The sequence below is a fragment of the Schistocerca americana genome, chromosome 4, assembly GCF_021461395.2.
Source record: "Schistocerca americana isolate TAMUIC-IGC-003095 chromosome 4, iqSchAmer2.1, whole genome shotgun sequence".
Taxonomy (NCBI): Eukaryota; Metazoa; Arthropoda; class Insecta; order Orthoptera; family Acrididae; genus Schistocerca; species Schistocerca americana.
The window spans coordinates 657238470-657259234 of NC_060122.1; the positions used below are offsets into that span (position 1 = coordinate 657238470).

The following is a 20765-nucleotide window of genomic DNA, read 5'->3' on the forward strand; positions in this document are numbered from 1 at the left end:
TGTTCACGAAGGAAAATGGCAACAACGTACTTGATGCCTTTTTCAAGTGAAGGACATTTTAAATTGCAAGCATGGTAAATTCATGTACTGTTACATCACTATGAATAAATTTATGTCACTGGTGGAGGTTTCGAAATCGGCGGTCAAACTGTGCACCTGTCACATACACAAATATCCGAAAAGCATCCCACGTATGTAGGACATTTATTCCGTTTTCTCGTGCATCAGTTTTTTTTTTTTTTTTTTTTTTTTGCATCAGCCTTGTGACTAGTTTAATTTGGCTTTCTCGACTGTGCCAACATCTTTATCTCAGAGTAGCACTTACGTACACCTCCTTGATTATTACTGCAGGTATTCAAACTTCTATTTTGCGCTGTAATTTTTGCTCCTTTAGTACCACGCAAGTTACCACCTGGTGTAGTAAAATCATCAAGTCCCTTGCTCTAGACAGTGTTTTCTACATGCTTTTTCCTCACCTATTCTGCTAAGAACCTCTTCATTTCTTACGGGTCGACTTAATTTTACTGTAGCACCATACTCAGACGCTTAGATTCTTCTCCTTTCCGGTTTCCCTCGCTCCGTGATCCACTTCAGTACAGTGCTGTGTTAAGACGCACATTCTCAGAAATTTCTTCCTCTTCGTTGATACTGATAACTTGTTTCAGCGAGTGATCCCATCTCTCACTGTGCTCATTTATTCCTACATCCACGCATCGTCCTGAATGCGTGATTTTTGCAGAACTCCTTCAGTTTATCTGCCTTGTGATTTGAAATTCTGACGTTCGGTTCATTGCTAATGTCATGACTGCTACTCTTCATTACTTCTGTCTTTCTTTAACTTTCAGTCCGTATTTGTGATCATTAGACTGTGATTCCATTCAAGAAGTTCTGAATTTTTTCTTACTTTCACCGACGATGAGTTTATTTCCATCATTTCCTTGCTGATGTATACGGTGAACTGTAGGGAAGAAAGACGGCATCCCCATCTTACGCCCCTTTCAATGTGAACCTTCCCATCATCATTTATTTGCCAAGAATGTTACTTTGTAATATTTCACTAACAGATCTTGTTATTTACATTCTCGTTTACAAACGCCAACAGAACATACACAGATACCCGACTCCAGTTACCTGCAAGGCACTCGTTATTTATGGATGACCCCATTAACTTGCGCTTGGTGATCGCAGTTATCAACTGACAGTCAATGGGCTGTACTAGATTCGCGCACTTGGTATCCTTGCAGGCGTACCAGCTCCGGGCGTCGCCGTCGTTGGAGCACCAAGCGTACCACCACAAGCTCGGGAGGTCGTCGCCGGCGCTGGACCACCGCCAGGGCTACCACCACCAGCTGGAGCAGAGTTACCACCTGCTGAGCCGCAGGTCGCCGTCGCCGTCGCCGCCGCCGCCCTGCTACCACCAGGCCTACCACCACAAGCTGGGCCGCGCGTCGCCGTCTCTCGACCAGGGCTACCACACCCTCGTCTCCCCCAGCCCGGGGCCCTCCACGCCGGGGCCCTGGGTAGAGCCTGCCAGCAAGGTGAGTGACTAGCTGGCTTTATGCAGCGAGCTAATCACTACAGTTCTGTGATCAAAGGTGGAAGGAGGGGAATCACATCGATATGATGATTATATTATCAGAGCTCTTAGCATATGTTTGAAAGGAATGTGCTTAACGTACACTATGTGATCAAAAGTATCCGGACATCTGGCTGAAAGTGACTTATAAGTTCGTGGCGCCCTCGATCGGCAATGCTGGAATTCAGTATGGTGTTGGCCTACCCTTAACCTCGATGACAGCTTCCACTCTCGCAGCCATACATTCAATCAGGTGCTGGAAGATTTCTTGGGGGATGACAGACCATTCTTCACAGAATGCTGCACTGAGGAGAGGTATCGAGGTATCGATGTCGGTCGGTGAGGTCTGGCACGAAGTCGGCGCTCCAAAACATCCTTAAGGTGTTCTATAGGATTCAGTTTGTGCAGGCCAGAACTCTGTGCAGGCCAGTCCATTGCAGGGATGTTATTGTCGTGTAACCACTTCGCCGCAGGCCGTGCATTATGAATAGGTGCTCGATCGTGATGAAATCCCGAATTGCTCATCAGCAGTTGGGAGCAAGAAGGTGCTTAAAACGTCAGTGTAGGCCTGTGCTGTAATAGTGCGACGCGAAACAACAAGGGTTGTATGCCCCCTCCATGAAAAACACTACCACATCATACCACCACCGCCTCCCAATTTTACTGTTGGCACTACACACGCTGGCAGATGACTTTCAGCGGGCATTCGCCATACCCACACCCTGCCATCGGATCGCCACATTGTGTACCGTGATTCGTCGTTCCACACAACGTTTTTCCACTGTTAAATCGTCCATTGTTTACGCTCCTTACACCAAGCGAGGCGTCGTTTGGCATTTACCGGCGTGATGTGTGGCTTATGAGCAGCTGCTCGACCTTGAACTCCAAGGTTTCTCATCTTCCGCCTACCTCTCACAGTACTTACAGTGGATCCTGATGCAGTTTGGAATTCCTGTGTGATGGTCTGAATAGGTGTTTGCCTATTACACATTACGACCCTCTTCAACTGTCGGCGGTATCTGTCAGTCAAAAGACGAGGTCGACTGTATGCTTTTGTGCCGTTCGTGTCCCTTCACGTTTCCACTTCACCATCACATCGGACACAGTGGACCTAGGGATGTTTAGGAGTGTGGAAATCTCGCGTACAAAGTGTGACATAAGTGACACCCAATCACCTGACTACGTTCGAGGTCCGTGTGTTCCGTGGAGCACCCCATTCTGCTCTCTCACGATGTCTAATGGCTACTGAGTTCGCTGATATGGAGTACCTGGCAGTAGGCGGCAGCACAATGCACCTAATATGAAAAAAGTATGTTTCTGGGGGTGCCAGGATACTTTTGATCACATAGTGTATTTAAAACTATACCCTCGAAGGCTGTAGTGAAGTAAACGCGTTCTTTATGCGTCACTTTAAGTTCACAAATATCAACTATCAATCGACCTACATCTGCACCTGTACTCCGCAAACTACCTTACGGTGCGTGGGTTACATCTGTTGTCACCACCATTTCACCCATCCCTCTCCATCTGAAAATAGCTCGTAATAATTTCTTCGTCGTGGTCGTTTCGCAAGACGTATATGGCAAGAAGTAAACGCTCTCTGAGTTTGAACTGTAAAATCACTCTATGATGCATAACGCCCCTCATGTAACGTCTGCCACTTGATTTGAGCATCCCCATAACACTCTCGCGCCTACTTAGCAATCCAGTGACGAAACGGGCCTGTGTTTTTTAGATCTTCTCTACGTAATAAGGCGTGTGAGCAGTTCTCGAAATCGCTCGAACAAGAGTTTTGTAAACAACCTCTCACCGTCCAGTCACATTAATGTTATTAGTGCCAACGTTCGATGTCAACGTGCAGTGACCACCCACAGTCGACAGGTGGCAACACTGACAGGGGAGAGTATATAAAGCGTGTTGGGGAGGGGGGGGGGGGGGGGGGTGCGGAGAAACAGTGCAGTCATTGTCGTTATGGGGAAAAAGCTGATCATTGGCTCTTATACAAAGGGTGGACGCATTTTTGAAACGGCTATTTTGTTAACTTTTCGCGTGCCATCGTGGTTAAAGAACACCATTGATGGCTAAATGATGCTATCCAAACCCGGCACTGAGGCATGTGTATTGAACCACGGTCCATAGATGAATAGGATGAACGCCTCCTGCTGAAATGTGTACGGGCGAATAGATGTGCAACTGCTGAGGAACTGACCGCCGAGATGTACCAAGGGGTACCAACATTGGCTCCGCAGCAGGCTCCCAGGTCATGCACTCATGCTGACTGCTGTTCATCGGCAACGAAGGCTGGAATTTGCACGCAAACACCGCAGCTGGACGTCCACTGGTGGCGACAGGTGGCTTAATCTATGTTTCAGCCCCCATGGGGCAGATGGCTTGTATGGCGTGAAACTTCTGAAAGCAAACACTCTGCAACAATTGTAGGAAGGATCTATCCCGGAGAAGGGAGCGTTATTACTCTGGAAGGCGCTCTGGATCAACACAAGTATACATCTGTCCTTGGGGATCGTGTCCATTCCTGTACGCAGTTTGCTTTGGCTCGGCACGATTGCATGTACCAGCAGGAGAATGCAACCTGTCAGACAAGTCGCAGCGTACGTGGCTGGTTCGAAGAGTACCAGGATGGTTTTACCGTCTCGTCTGGCCACCAAGTTGTCCGAATTCAAACCCAATCGAGGATCTGTGGGATCAACTCGAGCGGGGTGTTCGCTCCATGGATCCTCAACCGATAAATCTAGTGCAACTGGCCACGCTATTGGAGTCAGCATGGCTCCAAATCCTTACCTTTACCTTCCAGAACCTCTTTTACTCTTTGCCTACACCTCTCGCAGGGCTTTGCGTTGCAAAAGGTGGTTATTGAGGCTTTATACAGGTGGTCAAAAAATGGCTCTGAGCACTATGGGACTTAACAGCTGTGATCATCAGTCCCCTAGAACTTAGAACTACTTAAACCTAACCAACCTAAGGACATCACACACATCCATGCCCGAGGCAGGATTCGAACCTGCGACCGTAGCAGTCGCGCGGTTCCGGACTGCGCGCTTAGAACCGCGAGACCACCGCGGCCGGCCCACAGGTGGTCACATTAATATAATTGACAGTACACAATTGCTTAATATAGTTCCAGTGAATTTCAGCCTGTTACCTTCCTTTCCCACGGTTAGTTTATGTGGTCATGCTAGCTTAAGTCGCTCGAGACAGCTATTCCTAAATATCTCACGGTTGTTGGAGTTTTCAGTGGTTTACTAACAAAAGTGAAATAGTGCAGTAATGGGTCTCTTCACGTATTTGTGCACAATACGTAATATTTGCTTACGTTCGGAGTCAACTGACATTCCCTGCACCTATCTTCGATCCTCCGCAGGTCTTCCTGTACTTATTAGTCCCTTCATTTTCGGAGAGTGCTTGTATCCCGCAACTGTATATTCAGTTAAGGAAACAACTGTCCATTTGTTGATGTGAACTTCATTTAAGTCCGCTACCGGATTAGGCTTTCCCATACAGGCTATTTGCGAGTGAAGCTGAAACTACCACGCTTCTTCTTCTTTTTCTGCTTCACAGGGTCGGCATGTTAATCTAGATTTGGCAATGTCAACGGTAAACAGTAGCCACACCTGCCCCTCTCCTCTCGGGGCAGGTATTTGTGCATCCCATCTGTTTGCATTTAGTGTTACCCCATTGAGAGTACGAGAAGGTGTTGGCGAACAGTAAGTGAGTTGGGACGTGGGTAGCACATCGGTATTCACCTAGTAGGATGTGGAGAACCACTTAACCACCACATCAAGGCTCGTCAGCACACGAGGCCTCGTCGTTAACACGCCGGGTGGGCGGATCCGATCCGGGCCGGCGCTGCTCCCTGAATCCCGGAAGTCCCCGCACTAGAGAGCACGGCTACCCAGGCTGGTCTCGATCTGAAACTGCAGGGTTTAATGCATATTATACTGGATGTATAGTGTGGTCGGAAACTGCCTGAAAAGTTTGTAAGCGTGTTGTAGAGCGGTTTGTGATCAGAAGTAATTGTTAAGACAAAAATTCCATTCTTTGTACCGTTTCCTAGTTATTTACCATTAATGTTTGCCAGTAAGTTCGTCACTCGCGCAAATTCAAACATGCTGCCAGGAGTGGTTTCGCCAAACGTGTTCTTAGTTTGGTTTTCTCAAAAGAACATACGTAGCTTCTGCTCACCTATCTTAAATCTATCACATTAAAAAAAGGAATATTTCAACTGTTAACGAGCATTTCAACAAATGGTTGCTCACACACCCACAGACGACCGTGCATTACGGCATTATAGCACGTGAAGGTGCTTGAATTTGTGCACGACGACCTGATTGATCAACTGCAGTGCTAAATAATGTGGAAATGGTGCAGTGTATGGAGTTTTTCCCTTAATCTTTATTTCTCACCTCAATCTCTGCAGCAGCACCCTTACAAGATTTTCAGGCTGTTTGTAATCACCTTATTTAATTATGTGCAAAATAGACGCCAAAAATTACGATTGTGTACAGTATAAGTACAGAAAAATATATATCTTAAATTGTGTTGCTGTGGAGCAACGACAAATGATAAAGAAGTAAAGGTCGGTTGTGTTGAAATATGATATAGTGAGAAAAATGAGCGTGTCATGATTCTGAAAACTCTACAATTAGATACATTAAAAGTATGCCTTAATTTCAATAATAGTTATATTCTTACATGTTCCAAATTTCGTGCTATGCCAATAGAAAGATAAAATTTTTTTGGATTGGATTCTTATGCGCAAGGTGGACTGCTTACAGAAACGTTTACTAACTCTTGGATTAGATGAAACTACGAAATTCTTTCAGCAGTGTGTGTGTATGTATGTATGTGTGTGTGTGTGTGTGTGTGTGTGTGTGTGTGTGTGTGTGTGTGTGTGTGGTGAGGGGGGGGGGGAGGGGGGTCACCGACCCTGCATCTTCCATTGAGCATGAGGAATCTGGGATGGAGTCTGTTCGGATATCGTGAGAAGATCGAAGCTATCGTCTTCACTTGTACAGTATTTAAAAGGTGAGAATGTATTTTTCGATGCAGGAGACATTAAAATGATTTGATAACCACCGAATGCTGCTGAGAGTTTTTATTTTTCTTATTCCGCAGTTATATTCAACCATGACGTCATTGTCTGGCAGAACGTTTAAGATTTTTCATAGTGAATCCCAGATGTCTACAATTTTGAAATATACTCCATAACTATAAATCATTGGACTCAAAAATACAAGTGTGATAAAAGCATGAGCCATGTTGTTTCATGGTAGTAATTATGTACAAAGAAATTTCTTTCATAGAAATCGGTGTTGGACGTTTTGAAGAAAATTTTATGTTCATATATTATCGGGAAACATTCTAAAGTTTCAATAGTTTCTTGCTTGGGGGCGGCCAATTATGACTCTTGGAGTCCTAGCGCTTTCTGTTTCTCCCAGTGTCTTCTTACTTACTAGTCTAATAAAGTTAGTGTGATTACTTGTGAAGCCGAAGAATTGCATTCCATCAAAAAATTCGCATTCGGCTCGTAACGGCCATTAAAGGATAAAGAAAAGGATACGGCCCACCTGTTCAAGTAGTAGCGCGTAAATGCAGGTCACCACACGTCTGTAGCTGCAGTCTCTCTTTTATCCGAACTGACAGCTGTTTCCGTGACATAAATCTATGCCTTTTACAGTCCCACTACTCGGTTGTGTCATACTGAAAAGCGAACTACGTTGGCTTCCCTTATTCGAACACTCGTAGCTAGCGCCACGTGGCTACGTCCAATTATCCCAGTATTACTTCTGGGTTCTTCTCAGTCATGGCATTATAAACCACCAAATTACGGGATTTTTTGGGACTGTAATAGTGCCGTTCCTTTAGCCTTGATTGCAGAGATAATCGTATTTCAAGCATACAATTCCGCTTGACGGAAATAAAAACCACAGGATTAAATCTGTGGTCTGATAATAAAATGGAGTCATCGGCGCGCCATAAAACCTTTATAGAACCCATTCCCTCTCTAAGGCCCGTTTGATAGTCGGCACTTGTGGTAATTTCGTTTTCCGCTAAGTTTATGGCCGTTCTTATGTTATTTTCATTTTGGTAGATGTCTTATCTTTACCAGGTTTTTGCCGCGAAGATCCGAAAAAAGAAGGTTTTTTAAATGCTGGTACTCTTGTCAAAAATACGTCTGTTAATGTTACTTTATAAAGGGCGACTCTCTACTACTAAGATATGACCCACAAAACTGAATCAGACAATCTAATACGCCAGTTATCCCAAAATTTACACTGCAGTTACGGAACATGGCCGATACCAAATAGGTTTGATGTTGTTCTGTGAATGTGATGTATTCAGTCGAGTACTTTATTCAGCAACCTGTGGTTGAATTTGAGAAATGGGGAACTCATTCGGTACTGAAAAGTCCCCTAATATTCTTTTATTTTCGTTCCCACTTGGCTGTGTGAAGACGTCAATGAGCCACTGCTACAAATGTCATGCGACAAAAATATGATTCTCTGTTGAAGCTTTCCCTTTTAAATGAGAATGATTTTGTTTTTGCGGAATGGAAAATAGCGTAACGATAAATTATGACTTACAATTTTTTTTATTTATTTATCAGGTTGCGTGGAACATGCGAGCTAAAGACTTTTCCATAGAACGAGTCAGTACATAGTGTCCAGAATTTCGAGTACAAAATTTACAAACGAAAGAACTAAAGAATTAACAAAAAACGAAATAAAATATACATGAAAGTCATCAATGTGTAAGAGGATATCTGTACAGAATAAAAATAGTATGGCAAGATTATGGTTCTGTTTTTGATCTGGCTTTGTTACTGTGGTTCCTGCGTTTCTCCGAGTGACACCTGGGTCTCACGTGTGATACTTTCCTTAATCCTTGTAAAAATATGGGACCGTTCCACTGAGAAACCTCAATTATGACTGCAACCAGCTCGAATGTAGAGTACGACCGTCGTTGTCAGCACCAGTGGCATTTCTATAGGCATGCGTCCGATTCGTAATACTGTGATACTGGCCAACGTAACGGGCATTATTGTAAGTGCTTTTTGTCATGGTCATGTATTTACTGAAAAATGCGTCAGCTTGATGAAGGTAACGTTGGTCAGTACAACAACAGGACGACTCGGTAAGCTCGAGGAATAAGTGTTGTTGGAATCATCTTCATCTCTTCCATTGGTTGCACCCGACGTCGTAATTTCATTCTTCGGCGACACAGTCGGTGGGAGATACTACGCATCTAGCAAACACTGGCTATAATGTACGGCTCTTGATAGCGTAACTTAATTACTTTAATATTTACCCAGGTGACTTCTTAAAGATGAGTGAAGCCCATTCCACATCGTTCTGGTTCAAATGGTTAAAATGGCTCTGAGCACTATGGGACTTAACATCCGAGGTCATCCGTCCCCTAAACTTACGAATACATCTCTTATGTTTTATCGGTATCGACTTATAGTTGTGCAATAACCCCAGACGCCGGCCGGAGTGGCCGAGCGGTTCTAGGCGCTTCAGTCTGGGACCGCTACGGTCGCAAGTTCGAATCCTGCCTCGGGCATGGATGTGTGTGATGTCCTTAGGTTAGTTAGGTTTAACTAGTTCTAAGTTCTAGGGGACTAATGACCCCAGAAGTTAAGTCCCATAGTGCTCAGAGTCATTTGAACCAATAACCCCAGAAAATATCCATAAAGAAATTCCGAAGTTTTGTCGGTGGGGTTCGGACTCATTGGTTTCCAAAACTTGAAGAATACCTTCGAGGATTTCACTTTGATAACGATGAAGCCCGTGGCTGTTAGCCCATGAATCATAGACCTTACCGGCGATGGGGTGACTTGCGTGTCTCGCCGATATGGTTAGCTGCATCGTAGGTGCAACCACAGCGGAGGGGTATATGTTGAGTAGTTCCTGAAGAGGGGCAGTAGCCTTTTGAGTAGTTGCAGAGGCAACAGTCTGGATGATTGATTGATCAGTGACTGCGAACGACTGAAATGGTTCAAATGGCTCTGAGCACTATGGGACTTAACATCTGAGGTCATCAGTCCCCTAGACTTAGAACTACTTGAACCTAACTAAGGACATCACGCACATCCATGCCCGAGGCAACATTCGAACCTGCGACGGTAGCGGTCGCGTGGTTCCAGACTGAAGCGCCTAGAACCGCTCGGCCGCAACGGCCGGTGCGAACGGCTGAAAGCAACAGGAAGATAGAGTGGTAAAATGATGACGGTGTCCTCTTGAGTAAAATATTTCGGAGCTAAAATAGTCCCCTATTAGAATTTCTGGAGGTGGGGCGGTGTGGGGGGAGGGGGACTACTCAGGAGGATGTCGTCATAAGGAAAAGGAATACTGGCGTTATACAGGTCGAACCGTGGAATATTAAAGACCTTAATCGAGCATGTAGGTTAGAAAGTTTAGAAAGGCAAGTGAGTATGGCTCAAATGGCTCTGAGCACTATGGGACTCAACTGCTGAGGTCATTAGTCCCCTAGAACTTAGAACTAGTTAAACCTAACTAACCTAAGGACTTCACAAACATCCATGCCCGAGGCAGGATTCGAACCTGCGACCGCAGCGGTCTTGCGGTTCCAGACTGCAGCGCCTTTAACCGCGCGGCCACTTCGGCCGGCGCAAGTGAGTAGGTTGAAGTTAAATGTAGTGGGAATCAGTAAAGTTCGGTGGCAGAAGGAACAGGATTTTGGTCAGGTGATTACGGAGTTATAAATACAGAGTTACATAGGGGTAATGCAGGAGTGGGTGTAATACTGAATAAGGAAATAGGAATGCGGGTTAACTACTATGAACAGCATAGTGAAGGCATTATCTTAGCCAAGATAGACACGACGGCCACACTTACCACAATGGTTTAAGTTTATTTGGCCAACTACCTCCGCAAATGATAAAGAGATGGGAGAAATGAATGATGGGATGAAAGAAATTATTCATATACGAAAATTTAATTGCAATGAGGAACCGGGATTCGATAGAAGGAAAGTTAAGAGAAGGAAAAATAGTAGGTGAATATGGACTAGGGGAAAGAAATGAAAGACGAAGCCGCTTGGTATAATTTTGCACAGACACTAATTTAATCATCGTTAACTCTAGGTTTAAGAATCATGAACGTAGTTTCTCTAAACGGAAGAGACCTAGAGACACCGGAAGGTTTCAGATTGATAAGACGGAGATTTCGGAGATTTTAAATTTTAATAGATTTACAGGGGCGGATGTGGACTGTGTCTACAATTTATTGGTTGTAAACTGGAGATTAAAACAGAAAAAAATTGCAGAAAAGTAGGAAATTAAGGAAATGGGACCTGGATAAGCTGAAAGAACGGGAGGCTGTTGAGAGTTTCAAAGGGAACATTGGGCAAAGTTTGACTAGAACCGGTGAAAGGAATAAAGTAGAAGACGAATGGGTAGCTTTGAGAGGTGAAACAGTGAAGGCAGCAGAAGATCAAATAGATAAAAAGACAAGGCCTAGTAGAAATCCTGGGATAACACAGGAAGTTTTGAATGTAATTGATGAAAGGTGAAAATATAAAAATGCAAGAAAGGAAGAGGGCTAAAGAGAATACAAACGTCTAAAAAATGAGATTGATCAAAAGAGAGAAATGGTTAAGCAGGAGTGTCTAGAGGACAAATGTGAGGATTTAGAAGCATATTTCATTAGAGGGCAAACAGATACCGCCTACAGGAAAATTAAAGAGATTTTTGGAGAAAAGAGAAGCACCTGAATGAATACCAAGAGGTCAGACGGCAAACCAGTACTTAGCAAAGAAGGGAAACCTGAAAGGCGGAGGGAGTATATAGGAGGTCTGTACAAGGGAGATGAACTTGAAGGCAATTTTATAGAAACGGGAGAGGACGTAGACGAAGGTGAGATGTAAGATATGATGCTGAGAGAAGAATGTGACAGGCCCTTGGAGTCAGAACTACTGATAGCCTTGGGGGAGCCAGCCATGACAGAACTCTTCCACCTGGAGTGTAAGATGTATGAGACAGACGAAATACCCTCAGACTTCATGAAGCATGTAACAATTCCAAAGAAAGCAGTGGCTGACAAGTAAAAAATTACCGAAATATCGGTTTAATAAGTCATGGTTGCAAAACACTGGCACAATTCTTTACAGAGGAATGAAAAAACTGATAGAAGCCGACTGGACGGCAGAATAACTGATGATGGTTGAAGTAGAGAGGATATAATATGTAGACCGGTAATGGCAAGAAAAGCGTTTCTGAAGAAGAGAAAGTTGTTAACATCGAGTAGAGATTTAACGGTCAGGAAGTCTTTCTTGAAAGTATTAGCATGTAGTGTGGCCATGTATGCAAGTGAAGCATGAACGACAAATAGTTTAGACAAGGGGAGAATAGAAACTTTTGAATTGCGGCGCTACAGAAGAATGTTGAAGATTATGTGGGTAGATCACGTTACTAATGAGGAAGTACTGAATAGAACTGCGGAGACAAAAATTCTGTGGCACAACGTGACTAAAGAGAGGGATCGGTTGGTAGGTCACATCCTGAGGCATCAGGGGATCACCAAGTTAGCTGATGAAGGAAAGCGCGGTGGATAAAAATCGTAGTGGGAGATCAAGAGCTGAATACGCTAAGCAGATTCAGAAGTATGTAGGCTGCAGCAGTTACTCGTAGATCAAGAGACTTGCACGGGATAGAGTAGCATGGAGAGCTGCATCAAACCAATCTTTGGACTAAAGATCACAATAACATTCTTCACATTGCAGTTTCAGCATATTTGTACAGATGTCATACGTAGCATTATACGTTGCACTGTCGTCGCTGATTTAATCGTCGATCCATTTATTTTATCACAGTAAAGCTAACTGATATACCCATTGCGGCAGTGTAAAGCACGGATTTCCACTACATCCGTTCCACTAGCAGCATTATTCCAGGATACCCTATGAATAATTTTCTGGTTGTATTATTTGGAAATCATTGGCAGGTGGGAAATTATAGTGAGGTCAGTTTGATGTAACGAGTAGTGTATGGTAAAGAGGTCATATGATAAATTCCTTTGTTTCTTTTCCATAGCGTTTATACCGCCTAGTATCCGGCCCGATTTTTCACAGTTTGTCCGCCTCTTTAGCTCAGTAGTCAATGTGTCCGGCTACTGTGCGGAGGACCTAGCTTCGATTCCTGGTACTGCCAGCGATTTTTCCTTGATGGGGGGACTGGAACAGGTAGCACTCAGCCTCGTGATCCTAGCTGCGGAACTAAATGAGTAAGAAATAGCGGATCCGATTTCGAGAAAGCCCACAACGGTCGGGAGAGTGGCGTGCTGAACCAACGCCCATCCATACCGCATTCAGTGATCCCATTGACCCCATGGCAGGGTGGTAGGACGTTCCCGACTGGCCCACTAGGCCAGAACGCGGAGCTTTGTTTGCTTTTTTTAAAAATTTGTATTAGACTTCCCGTGCCTCAGCCGGTAAAAATGGATCCCTTCAGGATCCATATTGGTGTCCGTCTGTCTGTCTGTCTGTCCGACTGTTCAAAACCCTATTTATGAGAAACAGGTGGACGTAGCAAGCTGAAATTTGTCGCGTATTAAGGTTACGGTCCCTTGGCGACGTAAAAAAGTCAACGCAAGCAAAAGATGCGCCCATGTATGTCACATATTTTGACACTCGCTAACACAGTCATCAAAATCTACCGGGTAATTCCTGTTGATCTAGAATCATGAAATTTGGCGAGAAGCAAGGTTTCGCACTACAACCAAAGGAAAAAATACAAAATAGTTAATCTGCAATTATATTACCCGAAACAAAATGTTTTTGTGATTTCATATTCGACTGACTGTTTGTCTGTCTGTCTGCCTGTCCGTGTCTTAAGACCTCTTTTTCTCAGAAATGGATCGACGTATCAAGTTGAAATTTATGTCACATGCTATAGTCATGCTCCTTTGGTGGATTAATAAACATTAGCTTATGTCAGAGCATTCAAAAGATGTCACGTACTTCGATTCTCGCAAACTCACTCATCACAACTATAGGGTACTGTCCATTCACCTAGAATCACGAAATTTGGCAAGAAGCAAAGCTTCAATGTACAAGTAAATGAAAAATCATCAAACTGTTAATTTGTAATTATATCACATGAAAAACACTGTTATCAAAGTGCCTGTCTGTTCCTCAGTTAAGCTACTAGTTTCTGTAATCATTTGGTGGTGTAACACTGTTAAGCTTCCAGATCAGTGCAGTCAACAGATACGGCCATTTATGTCACATGTTCTGATACTCGCAACCTGTCTCATTAAAGCCTAGAGGGTACTTGCCCTTGACATTGAACCACTAAATTTGGCAAGAAGAAAGATTTCACAGCACAAGTAAATTAAAAAAAGAAATTGTACTTATATCACACGAAAAATTATTATACTGTGATGTGTTACCCGACTTCGAATTTAAAATTAAAACGTTCTCGAAAGTCTTGGAATTCCTGGGACCGATATCTTACGAGTATCAATGTCGATAACAGGAAACAATCGTCGAAGTCCTCGAGTCCCAGAAAGGATGAACTTTTTATAAACGTAATTAAGTTTGTGCGGAAACCTTAGTGCGCGCGTCTGGTCAACTTTTTTTCTTCAGATGTGGCGTATATATATATATATATATATATATATATATATAACATGGCTGTGATCAGCAATCGTAATAATTACAATGTCACAAATTTCCAGCCAACCGGTTGCAAATAGAAATAAAATTCTATAACTAGTTTTCAACGCCAACTAGGGCCGCCTTCTCCAGAAGAAACTGTTACCTTACATGTGGTTAAAAGGATATTTGAGCGACATCGCTCTAGTCAAAACATAAAAACCACAATTAAAACATTTTCCACCTGACTACATACCAGGTATAGTCAAAACTTTAAAACAGTATGTAAATATGCCACTAAGGACACTGCAGTGTTATAGGACAAGAGTAAGTAACAGCAATATCTATTTGTCTGCATGCCGTTCCTGGCGCCACATTCGTCAAGGTAACCAAGGGAGAGAACTCCCATGTGCCGTGTGTAAATCGTGCAATCTCTGCTCTGCGTGTTGCTGTATTTTATGTTTTTGGTGGTTGCATTCTCTGAGACGAATAGGAATCGCTAAAAAACAACACTTAGACTGCCCAGTATGTGATACGTTTATCCTCTCTATCTCGAAAGCTAGCACGCTGCGCGTTATGCTACAAGAGCATGTGTTTTAAGATAAAGGCCTATGAAAGTAAAGGCCAGTTATGTCAAGTGATGCTGGAGGACTTAGACTGTGAAATGAAACAGTGAGGAATTTCACTACTTGGGCAGCAAAAAAATGGTTCAAATGGTTCTGAACACTTTGGGACTTAACATCCGAGGTCATCAGTACGCTAGACATAGAACTACTTAAACCTAACTAACTGAAAGACATCACACACATCCATGCCCGAGGCAGGTTTCGAACCTGCGACCGAAGCAGCCGTGTGGTTCCGGACTGAAGTGCCTAGAACCGCTCGTCCACCACGGCCGGCGACTTGGGCAGCAAAATGAGGACGATGGCACTATTGAGTACGATATAAAATGTCGTAACGGATGCTGCCTCCCAGTGACTCGTGTTCCGGTTTTGCGTCAGTGTTGTGGTTCACTGTTGCAGACGAAGGCGTCGTCGTCGTCGTCGTCGTGCCGCAACCCGTGGGAGCGGCTGCCGGACGAGGCGGTGGTGCGCATCTTCTCGTGGCTGGACGCGGTCGAGCTGAGCGCGTGCGCGCGCGTCTGCCGCCGCTTCAACGTGCTCGCGTGGCAGCCGCAGCTGTGGCGCGTCGTGCGCCTGCGCGGAGACCGCGTCTGCGCCGACAAGGCGCTGCGGGCAGTCCTCCGCAGGTACGTGCACCGCGTCCATCCGCTGTCGTGGGCCGACGACATCACCTTCCTCGCCCTCCACCAAATTCGAGAAACTTCTCCCTCCAGATATACCTCTATAACTTCACCTACTTGTCTAACCTCTGCTGTCTCGTAATCATCATCATCATCATTTAAGACTGATTGTGCCTTTCAGCGTTCAGTCTGGAGCATAGCCCCCCTTATAAAATTCCTCCATGATCCCCTATTCAGTGCTAACATTGGTGCCTCTTCTGATGTTAAACCTATTAGTTCAAAATCATTCTTAACGGAATCCAGGTACCTTCTCCTTGGTCTGCCCCGACTCCTCCTACCCTCTACTGCTGAACCCATGAGTCTCTTGGGTAACCTTGCTTCTCCCATGCGTGTAACATGACCCCACCATCTAAGCCTGTTCGCCCTGACTGCTACATCTATAGAGTTCATCGTAATCAGTCCTATAAAAACCCAGACGACACTCACAGGACCCAAGTCCCGCAGCTTTCCTCTTCTTGACTTCTGCCTCACTTGTATCAATAGCCACCCAATCGATGTTACTAACATTCTCAAATGTTGTTGACTTATTCTAGATCGGAAACTACCATTGCGCCCCAGCCATCAAAAATCCACAATAGACTAAAGTTACGAGGGACGTTCAGTAAAAAGAAAGCACTCTGTCTTCAGGCCACGAATGGCCCACCGGGACCATCCGACCGCCGTGTCACCCCCACGGAGGATGCGGATAGTAGGGGCGTGGGGTCAGCACACCGCTCTCCCGGTCGTAAGAGGGTATTCCTGACCGAAGCCGCTACTATTCGGTCGAGTAGCTCCTCAATTGACGTCACGAGGCTGAGTGCACCCCGAAAAATGGCAACAGCGCACGGCGGCCTGGATGGTCACCCATCCAAGTGCCGACCACACCCTACAGCGCTTAACTTCGGTGATATCACGGGAACCGGTGTAGCCACTGCGGCAAGGCCGTTGCACGTTCAATAAATAATGGATTTTTTTTCTCTGACAGCTTTGACTGAAAACACGCAGAATGTGTTGTGGGACATCGTGCACTATTCCTGCTTCATCACCTATAGTTTCACGAAGTTCCTACTGGCGGCGGCGTTACACGAAGCTTTCAAAATACCGACCGTAACGTAAGTGCGTTCCAACCAGAGAGCTGCCATTGAGTTTATTCTGGCGGAAAACCAGAGCATCGCAGAATTTCATAGGCGCTTGCAGAATGTCTACGGAGACCTGGCATTGAACAAAAGCACGGCGAGCCGTTGAACGAGGCATCTGTCATCATCGCAACGAGGTCACAGAAACGTGTCCAGTCTCCAGAGTGCCATGCGGTGGCACACATCTGTTAATCCTGCAATCGGGCTGTTGCGAACGCACTCATTTGCGGTGGTCGACGGATCACGAACACCTCGCTTCTAAACAGGCCGTCCATCCTTGGGGTAGTCAAATGTGTGTGCCCACTGCGTTTCTCGCCCCCTTACACAAGACCATAAGGATCAACGAAGGACCACCTGTGCGGAATTTCTTGCGCCTTACAAGGCTGACGGTGACAATTTTTTGTCGAATATCGTCAAAGGCGATTTCCGTGTGTTTGGCCCAATGAAGGATGGACTACGCGGGAAGCAGTACGTGGATGATGGGGCGGTTATCGTTGCAGAAGACGTTGGATCCAACATCGACCAGTAGAGAGGTACCATGCAAGCATGAAGGGCCTCTTAGTAAGACCATCGCACTGATTTTGAAGCCAAAAGAATGGGGAATAATATGGTGCATTGGAATCCAGACAAAACCAACCTGCTTTTAGAAAAAAAAAGATGTTGCATTACTTACTGGACGCCCCTCGTCCGACATTAACGGACCATAGATGAAGATTACGCCCTCGTAGAATGCTCTACACCTATGAAAGCCTTATTGAATCCATTCTCATCTTTGCCACCTTAGCCTGGAGCTCTGCACCCCCAAAACTTGGGCATTTCTGGCACGTACTAGAATGCCACGCATTCCATCTCACTCTCCATATCCATCTTCCTTTTATAGTACCACTCGAGTCCTCGAACATCTTCGCAAATACTACACATTCTGCAACCTCGCAGATCAAAACCTAAGTATCTCCCTAATCTTCTCTAATCAAGGGCTGCTAATGCGCCCATACCATCTCAATCTTCTTTCATCTTCACGCCCACGGCACCTATCCCTGCCAATATCAACTGGCTCCCACTATCTCCCAAAAATCTTCTACCAGCTGTAGTTCTAGCATACATATCCTTTTCCTTAGATCAAGGCGCCAGTGTTCCCAACCCAACGTCATTTCTCCATTCCTAGACACAGGAAACCATCCCCCATCCCTCCCAGTCCAGTGTGGAGCAAATGAAATTCGCATCCGTTGAAACTCTAATCAGTGAAATCCATTTAATTGCATACTTTCTAACTAGTCGTCCACCTTGCATAAGAACTAAAACCCAATACGAAATTTCCATCCAACTGTCGCTGTGCACAAAGGCGTATACTAACACCGCGCCTTTATCTCATGTATACTGTCGACGTCCCAAAAAGAAAGCCACGTGTATACCTACTCAATTTCGCCGACGACACTGTCCTCCTTGCAGTCCTTCCTGCCCTCCTTTCACCCCAAGTATCCATCCAACTTTATCTGGAAAACATAATACCTTGGTTAATCGTATGGTACCATCAATCCAGCGTAAACTCAAGCAATAATCATAGGGAAAATGATCAAAACATTTAATCCCAGGAGCCTTTACGCCATAATTAACAACCATTAAATCCACAAATCTAAAACACTAAATTACACTGGACTAACTCGATGAAAAACTAACTTGAAATCTTCAGCAATTAAGCGCTAAAGAAGGCTACGTGAGACTAAAAGTAGTAACCGGCTGGAAACGAGGTTTAAATCCCACGAGCATCATCCACACACATAAAAAAAAACTTTATACGTCCTGTTGTTACTGGTACGGACCTACAGCGTACCCTAAATACTTGGGGTATTTAACAGGCCAACTAATCAAGATGGTGAGTGGAAGGCTGGGCTCGGTTGTGACCAACCGAATTTTTTGAACTGTTTTCAAATTTATTAACATGCCTGCAAATAAAACTCAAACAATTTAGAAATGTAAATAATTAAACTGGTTTCCTTGAAACTAATAAATCGAATGTGAGCTGTCTTGCAATAAATGCGCTTCAATAAAGTCTGCCAAGTTTTAATATTAGCAACTCTTAGTGCGGCAATAATATGAACTGGCACCCAACAGAATCTTAAATGAACACAATAAACCAAGGCATCAAAGGAAAGGATCAAAATTAATTATACCAGCACAATACGAATGACAGCTTTTATTTGTCACTCTGCACAAGCATCGTAGCAGCTCATAAAGCACGGGCCGAATACACTGTGTTGGCCAGGAACCCTCGCGTGCACTGGGCAGCCTCTTCAACCTCTCCAGCACCCCCACTCCCACCCTCCTTCCCCATTGACACCTCCCTCCCTCAACACACCATTTCTGCTCGATTCTTCCAGATCAAGAGTGATGTGCGCCACAGAGTTGCTGTTGGTTCCTCCAGAAACGAGTCATCATTTTTCAGGACACAACTGTCTGCTCATCAAGGAGCAACCAGCGCCCCCTAACTGGAGGAGCAGAACAGCGGCGGCCGCTTTAAACTCGGCGGGCCGTGACTGTTAATGAGCGTCCCGAATATCGGAACAGTTACCTGTGATTATTTCCCACTCCTTCCAAATCCCGGAAATCATGTCCTGTGCCATATGATAAATCTCCCATACTTCCTCAAACACGTGGAATAGCTTCACCAGTCCTATGTTTCCCACAAAATCAGATCTCAACACCTCTCTGTGTATGTCATACTTGAGAACCTTGATCTGCTACCGCGTCTCTATTGTTACATACCACCTTCATTTTATCTCCACGCAGTCCATGTCTTTTCCCGTGGTAATTTCATCTACCAATCTGGACCAACAATGTCTTGATGAACTTGTGGATAGTGTGCCACGACGAATACTGGCATGCATCAATGCAAGAGGGCGTGCTACTGGGTACTACAGGACCGGTGTGTGCATCAATCTGGACCACTACCTCTGAAGGCCTCACTGTATCGTGGTACAACACGCAATGTGTGGTTTTCAAGAGCAATAAAAAGGGAGGAAATGATGTTTCTCTTTATCTCTATTCCAATTTCCTGTACAGGTTCTGGAACTATCGGAGCAGAGGTGATGCAAAACCTTTTTTGATATGTCTATGTAGGCCTGTCAAGTTGGTAATTTGGTGATGTACACAAGGCAGGTAGCTGGTGACATACATACGGCTGAGTTTCGATGCTACAGCAAGCAGATGACGCAGTTGGTGACGGGCACACTGTGCATAGTAGGCTGGTGACGCTGAGTCAGCTGTAGCTGTGGTGATGGTGGAGCTGCAGGACTGTGTCGCAGGCTGGGCGTGCACGCGGCGGTGGAGCGGCTGCTGGTGAGCGACGGGGCGCGCGCCACGGACCGCGGCGTGGTGCTGGCGGCGCGCCGCTGCCCGCTGCTGACGCACCTCCAGCTAGCCGGCTGCGGCGCCAGCGTCTCCACCGGCGCCGTCGCCGAGGTCGCCACCCGCTGCGCCAACCTGCAGCACCTCGACCTCACCGGTGAGTCCGCCCCGCCACACTAGCGTCCAGGAGATACAAAGCAGGATGCATCCGCACCGTTACAGTAGTAATTTTGGGGCACGATGCGCTTTTCGTGCAGGCTTGGTAGCTCGACCAATTCCAGGAGCAACGATTATCGTTCCGATCTGACTATGTAAGCGTAGCCCAGATGTGACTTGAATTCATAGAATCGACAGCAATCGAGCGGTTGTTGTTGTTGTGGTCTCCAGTCCAGAGACTGGTTTGATGTAGCTCTCCATGCTACTCTGTCCTGTGCAAGCTTCATCTCCCAGTACCTACTGCAGGCTACATCCTTCTGAATCTGCTTAGTGTATTCATCTCTTGGTCTCCCTGTTCGATTTTTACCCTCCACGCTGCCCTCCAATTCTAAATTGGTGGTCCCTCGATGTCTCAGAACATGTTCTACCAACCGATCCCTTCTTCTAGTCAAGTTGTGCCACAAGCTCCTCCCCTCCCCAATTTTATTCAATACCTCCTCATTAGCTATGTGATCTACCCATCTAATCTTCAGTATTCTTCTGTAGCACCACATTTCAAAAGCTTCTATTCTCTTCTTGTCTAAACTATTTATCGCCCACGTTTCACTTCCATACATGGCTACACTCCACACAAATA

At 45.2% G+C, this 20765-nt stretch overlaps 1 protein-coding gene across 1 annotated transcript in view; it reads left to right on the forward strand.

Annotated features, from left to right (window-relative positions):
* The window catches only part of LOC124613676 (F-box/LRR-repeat protein 7-like), a gene marked incomplete at its 5' end in the record, with an annotated part of 29130 nt that extends 8978 nt beyond the window's left edge, over window positions 1–20152 (forward strand). Inside the window, 3 exons of the mRNA XM_047142393.1 lie at window positions 1245–1538; window positions 15232–15458; window positions 19930–20152. Coding sequence (XP_046998349.1) covers window positions 1245–1538; window positions 15232–15458; window positions 19930–20152 — 744 coding nt within the window. The remainder of the gene's footprint in view (window positions 1–1244; window positions 1539–15231; window positions 15459–19929) is intronic.
* Between the last annotated feature and the right edge of the window lie 613 nt (window positions 20153–20765).